This window comes from Aquila chrysaetos, chromosome 5, assembly GCF_900496995.4.
Source record: "Aquila chrysaetos chrysaetos chromosome 5, bAquChr1.4, whole genome shotgun sequence".
NCBI lineage: Eukaryota > Metazoa > Chordata > Aves > Accipitriformes > Accipitridae > Aquila > Aquila chrysaetos.
In genome coordinates this window covers 59,894,426-59,912,877 of record NC_044008.1, presented here as the reverse complement: position 1 = coordinate 59,912,877, position 18,452 = coordinate 59,894,426, and the positions used below count along the sequence as shown (strand labels likewise).

The window sequence follows — 18,452 nt, the reverse complement described above, 5'->3', positions numbered from 1 at the left end:
ACAGTCACTTCCTAAACCATCTCTGGTGAAGACAGTGTTAAAAAGATGAATAAAAACCTCATTATCCTCACTGTCTAAATACCTGTGGCTGAGACAGAATCTGGAGCTCAGTTTCCAACTGTTGAGCTGGACACGTCCACACTGGCTTTGACTTCCTTGCTGAAACCATGGAGCTGCTGGGTGGAAGTGGTGCAATGTTACCTTTACTAGAGGAATATGTGCCATAAATTGCTTCCTTCGAGTTTGGGAAGGTGGTGGTGCCTGTATTCTCAGGGTCCACCCTACTACTAATCTCTCCTGTACCAAAGAAAAAAAAATTGATTGCAGGTTTCATTGTTAGAAGTGCAACAACAGCATCAAATTGATACTCTACCACCTACCATTAGGTACTGGCATGCTCCAGTTTGCTCTCATGTCCAAGTGGGTTGCAATTTTCAGTTTTAATCTATAAAGTTCTAAAGTTTGTAGTATGCCAGCCAACAGTATACCCAGGATAACAATGTCAAAATATTAGCACTTATACTCCAGGTTATTCCATATATAATTTCAGTTTTCAACCACCCCTTTTCATTAGGAGAACTTTTCAAATTTATGGGATTGCTAGTGAGCCCACTGCTCATTTTGTTTACATTCCTTTCCATACTGATGTTACATGCCACAAGCAGCTTAGCAACAACAGTTTTGAGTACACTTTGTGGTAGGTCAGAATCCCATTGCCCAGAGTATACTCACTTATCAGGAGGCATTCATATAATCACCCTGGCAAAATAGATGCTTGATCCGCTTTCTAAGTCATGACTTACAGTAACATTAGCTTTACACTAATGCCAATAGTCAGATCTTCAGATGCAGGTGCTTAGAATTTGAAACATACAGGTAGGAACCTACCAGGATTTCAGAAATGAACAAGGACCAAATCCTCACAGGAATTAAGAAATCTGTGTCCCATTCAGTTGCAAGACACAGGATGCTCACATACATCTTTATGCGCTTAGTATTCTTAAGAATTTGAGTGAGTGCTCATTAGACAGCTGTTCCCTTGTGAGGTAAAACAAGGGCCTGAAAGTGAAGTTGGAGATGCAACTGATGGTTGTTATCCATCCTTTGTACTCACCTACAGCTGATTTCTTGTACTGCCTGTGAAATTCATGGGAAGGTGCTGCTTTGGATACAACAGGAGGTGTCTGGAGAGTTATCTTTGCTGCTGGAGGGACAAGCCTTTGCTCAGTTAGGCTCAGAACACCTACAAGAAGATGACATTACTGAACAATTCATATCTATTCCAGCTATGAAAGAAAAAAGTAGCAATAAAGTAGTAGCAATAAAGAAAGAATTAAACAAAGGTAGACCCAAGTTCTTCCAATTCCAAATCAAAACTAGAAACGCAGCGGTTTTCTTTTATTTCAAGATTCATATCTTTCAATATTCAGTATTTTACCTTCAAGGAAGGTGAGCTTTGCCTATAAAAATTGACAAACACATGAAAGATATTGTAACGCTGCTGATTCTGAAAAGGAATTATATGCTTGTACAATGGCAATTTAATATGAAGAATGGATAAGAATTAACTCTTGTAAATGTAATGTAATCATGTAATCATGAATATGGACTCGATTGCTAAAATAGTCCAAGTGCAGGTCTAGTTAAGATTGAATGATTAATAACCAGACGTTAATCATGACCGTTTATTTTGACCATGTTATTTAGTCATATAAGAACCCTCCATCACACGCAATTCTTCTTTCCAGTAGCAACTGAACTCTGTGAATTACAATATAACTGACTCAGGGAGGATGATGCTCAACATAACATATGCTATGTCCTAGGTTAGCTACCACACGGAGTAAGTAGTCTGAAGATGATCTCTACCCTTTTGTCCTGGTTTCAGCTGGGATAGAGTTAATTGCCTTCCTAGTAGCTGGTACAGTGCTATGTTTTGAGTTCAGTATGAGAAGAATGTTGGTAACACTGATGTTTTCAGTTGTTGCTAAGTAATGTTTAGTCTAAAGTCAAGGATTTTTCAGCTTCTCGTGCCCAGCCAGCGAGAAAGCTGGAGGGACACAAGAAGTTGGCACAGGACACAGCCAGGACACCTGACCCAAAGTGGCCAATGTGGTATTCCATACCATGTGACATCACACCTAGTGTATAAACTGGGGGGAGTGGGGGCGGGGGATCACCGCTCGGGGACTAACTGGGTGTCGATTGGCGGGTGGTGAGCAATTGCACTGTGCATCATTTGTACATTCCAATCCTTTCACTATTACTGTTGTCATTTTATTAGTGTTATCATTATCATTATAATTATTAGTTTCTTCTTTTTCTGTTCTATTAAACCGTTCTTATCTCAACCCACGAGTTTTACTTCTTTTCCCGATTTTCTCCCCCATCGCACTGGGTGCCAGGGGGAGTGAGTGAGCAGCTGCATGGTGCTTAGCTGCTGGCTGGCGTTAAACCACGACACCTTTGCAACGTTTGAGATCACAATTCTTACAAGTTTTGATGTGCCAGAAAATTTGATTACCAGATATCTGCTGCAAACAGCAAACAACACTGCTTATGTAGCATATATCTGGTGGCAACAGTACCCAGGTGGGCTTCTGTGACTCACCTTTTGTTATATCTCCTTCTAACAGGGGTAAGGGAGAATCCATGTAGCGAGAGGCAGGAAAACCCCAAAGGTTACTAACTGTATGACCTTTCACTATCTTCTGACTACACATCTAGGAAGAGACAGAATCTTCTTTTAACAGAGAGAAATCTGGGATTTGCAAAGACACACTTTTCTACTCGCGCAATAATAAATAATAAATATAATTTCTGCTATGAATAGTTTCATTAAGATTTAATAATGCATCAGTACAAGCACTGCTTTTACTACTCATGAACATGCTACAGGATTGTCTACTGTCATTACTTTAGCAATTTAAAATAAAGTTAATTAAATCCAATTGATGTCTTGTGACTTCTGCTATGCAAAAATCAGTGTACTAGTTAATAAAGGAATCACAAGAAGTTTGCTCAATTTTAATGAGTATAGTGTAAACATAGTATTTCTTGACAGAACAGTCTTTAAATATATAAAATGCATACACAGACAAGGTACCAGAAAGAAAAGGAAGTACTTTCAAATATGTAAATAAATTTTCATTGGAGAGAATACCAATGCAATTAATATATGTGAAACTACTCACAAATCAGGGAACAGTATGTATCACAGACTTCTGAAGTTTCAGGGTTCCTCAAGGACAGCAGGGAATGACACAGCCTGATAATGTGATGTGAAACATGTGCCACACTGGCTGTGCTAATGTGGGAATTAAAGCTCCCTTACTTCCCCAATTAACCTGTGCTTGCCTGAAAAAAACAGAACCTGCTGGTTCTAAGTGCCAGGAATTCAACCGGTGACACACATCACTTTGGGACAGTGATATCATGTGTCTTACTGTTACGGTTATTATTGCACATATGGAACACTGCACAGGGAAAAGAATATATTGCCACCTTATACTTCAGTATTATAAATACAAAAACTCTGTGTTATCATCTAACATTTTTTTCTCTCTCCAATATCCTAAGTATCTTCAGTTTCTTTCTGACTAGGAATACACATACTATTCCATTTGCAACGTGGGTTGTACTCAACTCCTAAAGAAAGGAGTTCTCCTAAAGAGAGCTAGCTATTCAGTGGGTTTAAAGCATTACAGCACATGCAACTTCAAGGCAAGTAACATCACTGAGATCTCTCACTTGATGATAGTGAACCACCACCAGCAGAAGATTATATTGTTTTCTCTCACCTAGCTGATGCTAGAAGAATAAGACAATGATGAACCTAGAGACATGAAAAATTCAACTTAAATAAACTCAAATGTTTTATGAAGCAAAAGGAAAATTTAACACTAGTCTATCCAACCTTACTCTGTCAACAGATTTTTGGAAATCTAGATAAAGGTTTCTTAGTTTTAGCAGCTAAACTACCTAGGGATTGGGTGTGCTCTAATATATATTGCTCAGAACTTCCTCTGCAACTTCACAGGTTCTCCAGTAACTTTCATGCTGGGTCCAGGCAACACAAGAAGGAAGTGACTAAATTTGAATGAATAGGGTAAATAAGTGCCAACACACAGGTGTGAATACATTATCAATCTCAAGAAGAAGAAAGGTAGTTGGAGGGGCATACTGGGTCTTTGAGCAAACAGAAAGGCCAGCAGGCAGATTGCACAAGGAAAAAGACCTGGGGGCAACAGGGTCAGGAAAGAACATTGAGACAAGCTGGACAAAGAGCCTGGCAGATAGCTTGGGAGCCTGGCAGAGAATCAGGCAGATAAGACTAGGATATGTTCTGGAAGCAGTCTCAGAAGACAGTCTCAAGGAACAGAGAGAGTGGGGTGAGATAAAAATGGCAAAAGGGGAAACTGGGGCAGACTGAGAAAAGGAAGCAGACACGTTTGTATGCAACAGGGAATGTCTCCCTCACAATTTGGAGTGGACCTCAAGATTCTACAGTCTCATCTTTAGTCAGCGAATAGCTGTGAAACCCAATAAAAAAAAGTCCCATGCTTTTGTGGGTGACAATCTGTTACCGCTTACTCCATTAGTCTAATAGTTAGAAATTCTTACATTGGATAGAAATGTTTGAACCCTACTGATGAGCTATACGGAAGACAGCTTAATGCCATGTACTGGAAATTTTTTTATTTGCTTTTTAAAAACTTATTTCATTATGAATGATAAACTACCTTAAAATAATATTAAATACATAAAGTCAGAAAGCTAGGAACTATTGATAGATCTGCAAAATGGGAATAATGGTATTTACCTCTTTTATAGAGCACATTGGGACTTCCTGGTTTAAAATACTAGGTTTTAATGTCTAATTATCATGCTTGTGTACAGCTTTTAGTACAATAGGATCCAGGCCATGATTGGGATCTTTGAGCACTATTGTGTCATAATTAGTGAATAACATCAACCATCAACTTTATAGAAAGGGATAGGCAATTCTAAAGAACTCCTTATAATCCTAATAGGGAAATGAGATAGATCAAAATAAACTATTATAATTTTTCCTCCCAATTTGTATAATAACACTGTGCACAAGAGACATTAGGGAGATAGAAAATATGTACACTTTATCATAATAGAGAATCTTTCAGAGAAATCATAGCCACTCTTTTTAGTTATGGCCATTATGAAGCATTATGCTTCAAGGGATCTAGAGGTATGAATCTTCACGTCCTTGTGTTCCAAGAAAATAGCAATAAGCATGTAACAAAGATTAACTTTATAAGAGCTGGCATATAAGTGGCTTGATACTGAGAAAAGGGAATAATAAACCACACTTTTCTACCCACTCTCAGCCCCAGCAGTTTGTTGGGGACACAACAAAAATACATAAAATGAAAGAAATTTAATTAAACAGTGACTCCTTTTTCAGGCTATTGCTATTGTATCAGTAAAGCAGCACTGATTTTACTATTGGTCAGTTTTATCCTAGTTTAAATCTTAGGAGTTTTGTTGGGATAAACAGCACTATGAAACATACATATTTCATTTCTGTTCATAGAGATGTAGTAAGTTACAAAGAAAAGCTATTCGGGTGGAGTGTATGAGTTCAAAAGCAGCCTAGAGGTCTTCTGGTTTTTTTTAACTGGAAATGGATATTCAATTCTTCTTTGCTGTATCCTTTAATTTCTATAAAGTCCATGGCAGGTGTCATGTTAAAATAAGGACAGATCAACTGTGATGTAATTTAAGCTCTCATTTACTCTGCACAGTGCCACTATGATTCACTTCATTACATAGTACAGGCAACATAGTGGAACTATGGAGCTCACCCAAAACAGTTACAGAAATTCCACCTAATCTGTACACCCTTCTATGTTGTTTCAGCATCCTATTTGCTGCCTTAGCTGTCCTCTTGAAGACTTCAGTGAGATATCAAAGCAGAATTTGACAAAATGCTTTCATCCTTCAGTTATTTTCACTAAAATTAAACCAACTCAATTACAACAATAAAAGCTTAAAAATAATATTAAGTACTGCAAAAAATAGGTTTACTTTTAGCATCATTTTATAGTTTTATTATCATTATTCAGGGATTTAACTTAAAAAGATATTTAAAAGATTGCATCTTTTTAAAAGGTTTTCAATAGACTTCAATCTGCTTATGTCAGCGCAATTTAAAACCTTTACTCACACCTACAGCTTTTATGGCATAAACACAAAACCTGGTGAATTTAATACCACATATTCCGGAACTGGCACCTCCTAACTAGCATTTTAATGTTTGTAGTGTAGACAGACCCAAAACACTATGGAAGCAAAGGATCACACCCTATACAACACTAACTGTAGGCACCTCACCTGCTTTCTCTCTGGCAGAACCCAAGCAACTGTTGCTGCTATGAGGTGATTGGAACCTCAAACATTTTCCTGCATGAATAATGTCTTCTTGGGAAGTTTGTTATGAAGATAGTGATTCAGCAGGTATGCTTTACTGAAGTCAGCACACAGCTTGCTTCATCATAGGTACTTTTAAAGTACAGTTTTATAGGGCTGGAAGGGAGCGCTTAATTTGCAGTGCAGACTAAGGCTTACTTGCCTTAAAATATGCTTGGAGTGTGCTGAAAAACTATTTTTTCATTTCAAGCACTTCTGAGTGTAATTAACCTGGGACATGAGAAAAACAATTCTATTACCCTTTCTAAAGTGTTTTTCTCCTGTGGATAAACCTCTCCCACTTGACTTTTTTCTTTTTGCTTCATTTTAAATAGGGCACTTGTTGTAACACCACAGAGATTTTCTGATCAGTTCTCTATTTGTTTTCTTTTTACCTAGACAGCAATATTTAACTAGAACAACTTCTTTTTTCAAATATCTTTATAAATATGTTTTTCCCCTTGTAAAAGAATAGAGACTAGTATTAAATATAGAGAAAAGATGAGTACTACCGTGTATCAAAACTACAGTTTATCAACCAGGAAGATTACATAGATGAGGTTTGGTAACTAAATACCAGAAAAATCACAGAGCTTGATAGTAATGGTAGAAAAGGTATATAATAATCTATCATTTCATGATTATCTTCTCCAAATTGCCATCTACCTTCATATTTTTTATTAAGAAGTTCCTATCAAGATTTGGTGTCATAATCCCTATAAAGGGAAGGAGGAAGCATAACAAAATAAAATCAGTGGAACTAAGGTCAGTTTTCAATATGCTCATGAAACTGAAAGGAAAGAGCTTGTAGAAAGCAAGTCTAATTGGAAGAAATTGGAACTCCATTGAACTGTCTGTTCCACAGATAAAAAGTACTAGAGAAACAAGCTCAAACTATTCCGGACATGAAGCAAGATAGGAAGGATAGCAAGTTATCAAACTTGATGAATCATATGTTCTTTGTCGATCTCAAAAGAAGAAAAAAGCATACAGAAAACAGAAAATGTGCATATTGATGACTGCTTCTTGTTCGCTTAAACAAGTACGACAAAAAGAGATGCAAGTAGAAAGAAACTTCTGGGTAAGTAAAAATGACATCATTAAGTACATTCATAATTATCATTAAAAAAGCAGCTAGTTATGAGTAGAATCAACTGAACTATAGTGTAAAATGGAAGAGGTCTTGGGCTATCTTAAGGGCAAAACAGATCAGATAGTGCTCAGAGGTTTTGAAATTGGCTGGTCCTGATAAAATACACTCTCGGATACTTAAAGAACTGTCTAAAGCAATCTCAGAACTGCTGGTGGGACTCTTGTAGAATGGAAAATATACTAAAAGACTGGAAAAGAGCATAGTGCCTATCTTTGGAAAGGGGCAAAAGATATGTTGAGGAATTCTAGCCCTATTGGTTTAACTACAATTCTTGGAAAAATTCTTAAAACAAATAATCAGACAAGTTAATTATAAACATCTGGAAAGGAGCAAATCAATGAGCAACTTGGATCTGTCAAGATCAAATTTGTCAGACCAATCTAATTTTCTTCTACATCAGGTTAGTAAGCATTGCAAGTGGGGTAGAAAAAGTAAGTACTACTTATCTTGGCTTGAGCTAGGCTTTTGAAGCTACCTGATCATGGTATTACATAAGCAAGCTAAGAAAGCACAGTTTAGACAAACTTAAAGAGAGCTGCAAAGGTGCTTTGATAAGTAATTCAGGAAGAATTTCTATGTCAGTATGGAATGATACTGAGAGGGTTCAATGGGTCTGTCCCCTAAGTGTTACAAATCAACAGAGCCTGCTGTTCATGCAGGAGGAGGTGGTATCTAATTTTTAAGCAGTGGGAGAAAATCAGTTCAGACTGTAAAAAAATCAAATGGAATAAAGGCAGAGATGCTAAGTGATTTTCATTCTTTGCTCTCAAAGGACACCAAGTCCAACCTTGAGTGTACGACCCACAATAGATCAGGTCAGCTTTGGTTTTGTCTAGATGAGAATTACTGTAGGATTTCACTGCATTTTATAGTTTCACAGCCTTACAGTCTAAACAGATGCATTTTTTCTGTGTTTATTTACACCCTGAGCAGCAAAACAAGGAAGCAGTATCAAAGAATAGCTTCCCTCATGCTTGCATCATCTGTCAGTTTCTATAGGAAAAAAGACTCTTGTTCTGACGAAATATCTGTCAAGCCAAATAATCTTATTAATAAATAGTAAATAAAGAAAGTGTTTAACTCTGGTTTCAAATAACCTAATTTTGGTCCTCCAAGTCTAAGAACCAGCACATGGAATTCACTGCAGAAATACTGAATACTAAGTAAAGCACAAATTCTCACCAGTGTCAGTGGAACTATTCTAAAGTCAGATGAGTCAAATTTATAACAGTCTCTGTAAGAGATTTAAAATATGAACAATTTTTATGACTGGTTGTCTTTTTATTCATGAAGAATTTTGAATAGGAAAATTGTATAGAAAATTAAAATTTGTCCTTCTCATTCCGATTTACATTGTCCAGCATTTTATCGACTCAATGATTAATACAGTTTCCCTTAGATGCAATACTAAGCTATTAATACATATTATTTGCCACAGATTTTGTTCACCTAACAGAAAATAAAGTCCCATTTAAATGGAATAGAGCAACTAGGCATCATTAACAACAGGTCTTATGTGTTATTCTTACCTACTTTAAGCTCTTAAAGTAACCAGAGATGGCTCTGAACTGTCAATTCTCCATGTACGTGGAAAAATCAAGCTTTGCTCCTTTTATGGTCTACTGCTAGCTCTCCCAGAAATTTACCTCTATCAAAATTCTGCCATAACAGGTGCAAAAGAGAATAGATGGAGAACTTCAGTGAATCCCACATCTGCTTTTTGAAAAAGGCAACAGAAGCAGCACAGAAGGAAGTAAGAAAGATAATTGCTGGCTTGAACTACAATACATTTTACTTGTGGGCAAAGGGCCAGCTTACACGAGGCAGTGTATACAGGACCAATTTATTGGAATTCAGGGGTGGGCCTCCATTCTTGTCCGGAGACAGCTGTAAACCAGCAGCCCATAGCATCACAATCAGGCACTGAGTTTTGTCAAGGAATGCTGATATGTACAGAAAGAGCTTCAGCAGCTTCGGCTGCACCCCTACCTAGCGAAATGACAGTCAATCTCCAATTCCAGATGACAAGAACTGGATAAAAACTTAAAACAAATGGTGACCTTTCAAAAGATTAATTTGTTTACCAACAAAATGTTCTACGTTTGTCATCTGAGATGGGGGTGACCTTCACATTCCCATTTCTAGGTTGAAAGGATGCTGACTATAGTAATCTGTTAAGTTAACTCTATCTCACCGATTATTTCCTTTTTATTTTTAGTGACAAGATTTTATTAATTCACTGTGCTGCTTATTATGATTACATACCATAATACAAATGCAACAAGCTTATTTTGAATTACTGTAGTGTAACATCGATTTGTTTAAATCTCATTCTGCTACCCCCTGCCAAATTATGCTTTGACTGTAATTATAGCCATATGCAGAGGTTTAAAACACAATCAGGTTTGGAGAACCAAAAGACCTGTTCTTCTACAACTTCTTCTAGTCACTGGAAATGAAAAGAATTGCCCTGCTTCGCCTTACTTTATAATTTTGGAAATGCATAGACTTTCAGTGATAAGCATTAGTGATTAGCATGATGCAAATACTGAATAAAGAATGAATAACTGAGGATATGATTAGAATGGTTGTGCTCAAATAAGATCGCTTAACACCCCCCCATAACACAAAATCGTTGCCATCACCATTAGAACCACACTATATAAGATGCAACTCATAAAGGCTAGAAATCACCATATTAAATTCTACCTCATGAATAAATTAAAAGATTCCCAAGTTTACAGTATAATATACATTTATAAGAAAACAAGGACCAAAAAATGCCGGTATAATTCTATAAAAGAACAGCAGTCCTATGAAAATGAAAGGTATAGTTGTGAAACTTTCCTACATTGCAGCAGTATGTCAGAATTATTCTTGCTGCAATTCAGACTACAATTTGTTTTGCTAGATACTCCATGGAAGTATACATATTTAATAATTATCTACTCATCATTTTTCATTTGTTATCCAGATATAGGCTACAAAATAAAGTGATGCCCAGACTGCCCATGGTGTTTCAAACAGAATTACAGTCCTCATTTTAAGATAACTACAGAACTTTACAGAGGATGAAGCATTAGTGCTTATCAGACCCAAAAAGGTACAAAAGGGCAATAGTTAATTGTTCTTAGTTTCTACCATAAAATCCAGCGTCAGCAACTTTATAATACCAAAAGAGCAAGAAAAGAAGATATTTTGCATGAAACAATGAGATCCTTACTAATAATTTTTCAAACTACTCAAATGGCAGTATAATAAAAAGTCCGTGTAGATTTGTGCTTGACCTATCTAGTCACCTCAAAACCAGTGTGTTTTTAATCTCATCACATTTTTAAATGCTCAGGTCTCCTTGAAAACTCAGATGCTGACAACGCTTAGAAAAAACCTGAATGCAGTTAACCAAGCAATTAGTTTTTAATTTACTTCAATGAGAGTCCTTCCGCCACTGATTTTTTTTTTTTGGAGATAATCTTTGAACTTAGGTACATATCTAGGGCATGTACATGGGTATATGTGTGTGTGCCCGCATGTGTGCGTACAAATATTGCCCTCTAATGGCTGATTAGTAAAAACAGGGTAGGTAGCACTTAACTTAATTCTTGTAGCTACTTTAATTGATTTTTTTTTTTTTTCCAAAACTAAAGACCATATAATTTTAGACCTGCAACTACACATTGATTTATTTTAGTTACTATTGGTGATCTATAACTATCACTGCTCTAAGTGCTAGTATAGATCACATTTAACAAAAATGCCTTAATTCACAATCTCGGTAGTGGATTTTGCAAATCTAATTGCAAAATTTTACCCCCAGTGAAGCCAGAACATTTCAAAATACAGACTGTCATAGGATTTGAAAACTTGTAAAAAGCACTTACTTCAGTAAATGCTGTAGAATAAATTAGAGATAGGAAATACCTACTTGTTTTTTCAGCCCATCTCCCTGTCATAAACAGTTCCTTAGCAACTGCAAATATGTATCAGCGAGCTTGACTAATTTACACTAAATGTTTGTAATTTAAGTCAACATTAAGAAGTTTTCTCTGATCAGTATATGTTTCAGTGAGACTGGTAAAACACATGGCGCTCTGCAGTAGTATAATGTTCCTCTCTGTGAGTGTTTTAGAGTGGTTCTAAAAAGCTATTAGCCATGATGCTTTTTTCTAATTAACTCTATATCACAGGGTTAGACAAATCACCTCTTAGACTGGGCAACAGCTTTCAAAAATATTTTTTTATAAGTGGCAGCTTACAACTGTGCCATTCACAGATTCTGTTTATGTACTTTAAAACCAAATACCTTAGAATGCCTCTTATAGCACTGGGCTTGCTGCATAATGTTTCTATTACATAAATTAAATTGTATAAGAGCATCCTTGTGTGAGACCATTGGGCATATTCTTTCATGTGGACCACAGTGCTGTGCTAAATTTGTGAACGTAATTGATCTTTGGAAGGATGCCTGTCCCTATTAATTTTTTTAAAAAGCATACTTGGCAGAAAATGTCATCTTCATGTTCATTTGTTTATTTAAGAGGAGCAGCGGCTGCAAAGCAGAAATTTGGAAGAATCAAAACTTAATTTGCACAACTTGAACATCCTCAGACCAGAAAGAAGAATACAGAAGGGTGATTTGATGGCCACTAGTCAGGGGTACTCTTAGGAAAGTGTTGTGGAAGTGCTCAGTTTCAGCTTTGGTAGGTAATTGTTTTGTACTAAGGGAAACAGCTTGACTAGAGATAAAATAAAGGCTGTGCTTCAGAATACCTTGAGCTTGATAGTGAGGACACTTGGGATCTAAAAGACATGGAAATATCTCCATATGGAAAGGAAGGATTTGAATCTGTCCCTCACATTCCAATGTAAGTGGTCCCAGCATGAAGCTCAGAAATAGAACATGACATTCCCTCTCAAACCATGTCAGAAAAATAAGATGTAAATGACACCTAAATTTATGTAGTCACTCTAGGATTCTCATTGTCTTTCAGTATAACCTCTATTTTTTTAATTCAGTGACACTGATTTCTGGTCAGGGTCAGCAATCATGTGGCAGGATTGCTTTTTCAAAAAAAGTCAATTAAAAAGAGCATCAAAACAAAGTACAAACATTTTTCACTTATTCCTAACAATCCTGTTATCATCTGAAAACAGAATGATTTCTTGTCTTTTTAAGAAATGGCCAGAGAATGAACAACTGAAAGCCCATTCCTGTCAGCAAAACCCCTTTTTCTTACTTCTTCCTTGATCTTTGGGTGACATCCTAAACTCCACAAGCTCCAGTTTGCTTATCTTCAATCCCTGATTTTACTGGGATTACTTACCATGCACATTCCCACATATACTTATACTTTTGCTGGATTGGGGTCTTGCTACCTAAACCCGTTGTGCTACAGGTTTGTTTTCCCCACTATTGTCACTAAAAATGTTTTGATTGTTACACTTCAATGTCAAAAAGTAGGAAATTATGAGATACTTTCACTTAAAATTATGTTTTTTATTTAGGTCTTATATGTATTAACTTTAATAGTGAAAAGTAATGCATATAAGCCCATAAGATAAGTTACTTACAGGAGCAGATTTTTCTGCAATTATAAGTGGCAGCCTCGTCTCATAGTTCTGTGGTTTCAAAACAGCTTTATTATCAATGTTCTCTGGGTCAAGCATAATTTTCATATCCATTTCCATCTGCTGCTGAAATATATAATAGGCATAGCCTTAAAATAACTGCACTAGGACAGAAGTGTTTATAAGCATGAATTGGCTAACATGTTCATAAATTTGCAAAACAATGATAAAAATTCATGTTATTTAACTATCCACACAGAACTGGGCAAACAATTAATAAGTGCCTTTTGATTAGATGGAAAACTTAGTAAGGCATACAACTACTATTCACATATACACTTTTGCCAAAATTTATTCAATTAATTACATTACAAGCTCTGAAATTTCCAAATTTGCACACCTTTGAGTTAAATTTTGAGTGAAAAGGACAATCAGGTTTGACTTCCTTGATTAACATAGGTCATTTGTGAATTCCATTTACCTGTGTTATAACAAATGTTTTATAGGCACCCTATCTATTGGGAGGGTGTTATATGTGCATTCTTCCCACAGATGATAATAAGATGCCAATCTACCTTGGCCGTGTTTGCCAGAGACTTTAATTCAGGAATCATTGACCTGATGGACCAGAACAGCGTCTTTGGATCTGTTATGGCCCATTGACCCAATGCCGATAGAGCACTTGCTTATAAGTAAATGAGGAAATAAAAAATCCTTATCGTAATAAGAATCAAACATAGTGGTTTCTTAATGTACTGTGTTATCTGCATAGAATGGATTCAACTATTCTGCTAATAAAAATTATTATGATTTACATCCTGATGGACAGAAAGAGACTTTAAAGTTTCATCTAGTTATAAGAAGTATCTAAAGCATATCCTTTTCCTATGAAAGCCAGAAGTGATGCCATCTATTTTTACTAGAGTATAAGTTTAAGTTGAAAACATTTTGGTTCATCTTAATGCATGTGCTTTAGTTTACACCTGGATCTGTATCAAGTGTAGTAGTATCTCCCAATACTCTTATTGCAATAACATTGCTAACTAGACTCTGCACCCAACAGGGTTTATTCACCAAACAATGCCAAATAAGGAAGAATCCTCAAATGGCAGAAACTATTGTATCACCAGAGAAGTCAACAGAGCTAAGGCAATTCAGAGGAGCTGGGGGCATGGCAGTGTAGGTGCTTAATTCCCAATACATGGATACAGGAATACCAAAAGCTCCCTTACATAGTAAGATCCAACTAAACATATTTATACACAAGAACTCTCTGCTGATACTTCTATTGTGTAAATGTAAAAATAAATTTATGAGAATTCTATTTTTTGACAAAATATGCCGTAAAAAGTTTAAGAATCATTACATGTATATTTGAACTATTAAACAATTGTATTAGTTTGTGAAAGCACTAAAAATGGTTTAAATTATTTATCTGCACAATATATTCTCTTCTTTTGATAGTAATTACAAGCAGATGTATCAATGAGATGCTCATTTAGATTTGGGTTTGTAAGAACAAAAGTTATTATCCAAGCCAATTACTCTTTTACCCACATGGCTGCACAGAGACAGAAAGTTCAATTTTCACCTCATCAGTGATTTTGTGGTATTTATTTTATTACTATAACACACCGCTGTACAGAAATGAAACTGCTTGTGCTATTAAACAAGAACTGGGGGAAAACTGAGTACCTTCTCAATTAAAATAGGAGATGATTCACAATACAGACTCCCCGCTCAGACTGACAGTGAAATGATCAATGCTGGAGTGGCAGATTCCACACAGGTTAACAAGAATTGAAATGCTTAACAAAAAAACCTGATAAAAGTTACTTTGTCAGCTTACATGTATGGCAAGTGACAATTCTATGTTTGCAGAAGCTGGAGCAGATGGCATCATCGGTTTCTTCCATCTATATTATCCATCCATCTATATTACCCAAAGTCTTAAATTTAAGCTATCTTGAACCATCTTGATGCAGAATTAGAAAAAAAGATGAGAATAGCACGGTGAATAGTGCATTATTACTAATATAATGCTCAACTGAAATCAGAATTATTGTGGTCAATTATTAACATGGAGTATATGGAACAGGTTGACATGTTCAGTACAGTTAAATGGTTCGAATCTTGTTCTACTTTAACACAAAAGTAATTTCAGAGTGAAGGGCATTTTTATCATGTAGTAAGCCAAGAAACCTGATTCACTATGTAATTCTGTTTTGCAGATGCATGTGGTGCATGGTTTCTAATCCAGTCCAATTCCTTTATGAATGGACTGCATTATATTAATCTTTGAAACAATCTGTATTATCAGTAACTAAACCACTTTCCATGTCTAGCTATTTATGTTATTTGCACAGTCTAGAGCCCCCTACAAATATCTTTTCATTTACATCTTTAATTCTATTAATGATGAGAGCATATTAATTTCTACTGTATATTCACAATGTCACAGAAAGTATCAACTTTTAGGAAAAAAAAACACAAACCCCAACCAAAAACCAAAGCTGCCCAAACATCAGTTCAGGTGTTTTCAATTAAGCTTTTTTTTTTAAATTGAACTTACACAGTTACCAGTTATGGATAACAATGTCTTTTCAGCCATTGCTATACAGAGGCTTTACAATTACTGCATGAGGAAGATACCTCTTTACAGTTCTCAAGCTTTATTAGAAGAAGAAATCCAATTACAACACATAGTGGAGGAAAAAAAAAGGCGGGGGGGGACATGACACAGTGCTTCACAATTCCCCTGTAAGCTAGATTTGCAGTCTTACCCTGCTGATGATGCGACCCAGAAATACTGTATGTGTGAGTAAACAATAATTTTAAGCCTATTCTGACACCTGTGGGCAAGCTATTTCCCATATGACAAGTATTCTAGCAATGCATATATGAAAACAGCATCTGTGCTTATTTGACTCCAACCTTGTTTCACCCGAACTACTAAAAACACAACTTAGGTTCCATTTCTACTCTTGGACGGTGTACTATGGACTGCAAAGCACAAAAAGATTACTGCATGAATTATTAATTTCTCTCAGAACCACTACAAGTTAAAACATTGATTTCTTCAAGCCTGCATAACTGGAAATTTCTGCAAACAGAAAACGATTCAATTCACTATTATTTCCTTTGAGTGGAAAAGAATTTTGAAAAACACCAAAGTATGCTTAAAAAAACCCAAACTGTTTATAGCTACAAGTAGGGAAAAGACAGGAAGTAAGGAATTGTAGGTGATAATTTCCCAGCTGGATTTCACAACTATTTAATAATAAAAGCTTTTTATGTTGACATGCTGGGCATGTAGAACAGCTGGCAAAGCAGCACTGTTTGCCATTTTCTTTATAATGGGAAATTAGGGCTAGCTTGTGTGTCACTGGATATGCATTTCTAAGCAGATGCCATAGCTATCAGAAATGAAAAGACAAAGAGAAAGTCAAGGCAGGACAGAGCATGTGCTCCACTGTAAATTAAGCTCATTGGTGCACATGAAGAGTTGGAAGACCATAGATAATACAGATTTTACAGAGTAGCTGAACTCTGATAATTATTTTTTTCCACAATATAAACGTATTCATATAGGACAGGGTTGGAATATAGTCTGGGGAAAAAAAAAAAAAAAAAAAATCAGAGACCTCACTGCACCTTATTCATCATTTCAAGAGTAAACAATACTTTAATACTACTTTATATTGTGACTGCTTTTAGAAAGCTAATCAGCAATATAACTGTTAGGCTGCTCATTCTGATTATACCATTTCAAGTAGCTTCAATCCCTGGCTTCTGGTAACAGTCTTGGAACTACAGAGAGCCTCTTAAGGTTCTCTCTCACTCAAAGCTCCCTTGGATTTAAACAGTAATAACCCAAAATTGTGACAATGGGTATTTTGCAATTCAACTAATTACCTTCATTTGTTTTTAAAACATGATTGAGGAAACCACCTTGAACACACCAGGCAAAATTCACAGCTTAGAATAAAAAAGAAAAAAAATACTTCAGATACAAACATTTTAAGAATGCTTTAAATGATCTTACAAGGACTTCATTTATGAAAAACAGCAAAAAATCAGATTTCAAGGAGAAAACCTATATTTATGATAGACGTTCACTACCCTATACATGAACAGAAGTCTTTCCCAGATTTGCCCTACCTTTTATGCAAAAACAAAAAAGAGACCCACTTTTAGTCTCAAAGAATACAAACACTGATATCTGAGCTCATGCTATTCCAATACATAGTTCTATTTATTTTAAACATGTTACTTGCAGAATCACAGTTAAGCATATGGTATTTGCAGGACTGGGACCTTAAAGCAGAACAAACCTCTGGTTTCAGAACTCTTTAACAATATACTGGGGGGGCGGGGGGGTGGAATAAAGAATGGAAAGCTTCTGGATGCACCCATGATGATAAAATCTAAGTTAGGAAGAACTTCAGTATCTGGACTGTGAGGCTAGGAGAAGGCTCCTATCTCTCAGCCCACTTATTCTACTAAGAATTTTTTATCACTTTCAGTCATAGATGGTATATTGTCAAAAACTGAATCCATGTGGAGTCAGAATATAACATTATGGGAACAGCTGGTAACCTACAAGACACCAGTCTCATTTAATATGGTCTCTGGCATATTAAGTAGTATGTTATTTCAGACCTGTGAACTTTGAGAAATGCGTAGTGCTGATTTGCTGTACGCCTGGACAGTCATGGGCTCAACAGGTACTCGTGGCAAAATAAGCTGTTTCTGAGAAGCACCAAAATGAAGGCCCCTGATTTAGAAAGAAACAAACAGTGAGGTTTTAAAAAATTACTTTGATTTTACCTATTAAACCCATACTGCTTCCATCTGGTTGAATCTGAAAGACTATATTTTTATTTAAATTTGCATTTAGCGAAAAAAACACAGGCGTTAGCAGAAGGTTGCTGTAGCTACTTAGAACTGCATTTACTTTTGTATTGTTTTTTAACTTAAAAAAACCCCACCAAAATAGCAAATGACCAAAATAACCTCATTGGGGCCAATAACTGTGTTTGCTTTACAAGATTCTGATACCACAGTTTTTCTGTCTTGCTGCTTGCATCTATCTCTACAATAAAACAGCTGTTTCACTTACCATTTAGGGGTCTCTTTTGAATGTACTTCTTTATCATCAGTAGAAGAAATAGTTAACACTTGTCTGTTCATAGTGCTTAAGTAATTTTCAGCATGTTTCTGTTAGAGGGAAAAAATAACGTTTAGACTATTACAAAGGTATGAGGGATATTAAATTTATTTAACT

At 35.9% G+C, this 18,452-nt stretch overlaps 1 protein-coding gene across 9 annotated transcripts in view; it reads right to left on the bottom strand.

Annotated features, from left to right (window-relative positions):
- IQCH (IQ motif containing H) overlaps positions 1-18,452 on the bottom strand; it is a 73,615-nt gene that overhangs the window by 53,890 nt on the left and 1,273 nt on the right. For 7 of the 9 annotated variants that reach the window (XM_030012948.2, XM_030012942.2, XM_041123747.1 and 4 more), the window contains 6 exons: positions 18,288-18,385; positions 17,828-17,942; positions 13,169-13,291; positions 2,612-2,723; positions 1,115-1,243; positions 83-297 (listed from right to left, as the gene is read on the bottom strand). In XM_030012948.2, the coding sequence (XP_029868808.1) occupies positions 83-297; positions 1,115-1,243; positions 2,612-2,723; positions 13,169-13,291; positions 17,828-17,942; positions 18,288-18,385 (792 nt within the window). Of the gene's footprint in view, positions 1-82; positions 298-1,114; positions 1,244-2,611; positions 2,724-13,168; positions 13,292-17,827; positions 17,943-18,287; positions 18,386-18,452 lie in introns of those variants that run through there. The other 2 variants (XM_030012943.2, XM_030012950.2) reach the window with 2 other exon arrangements.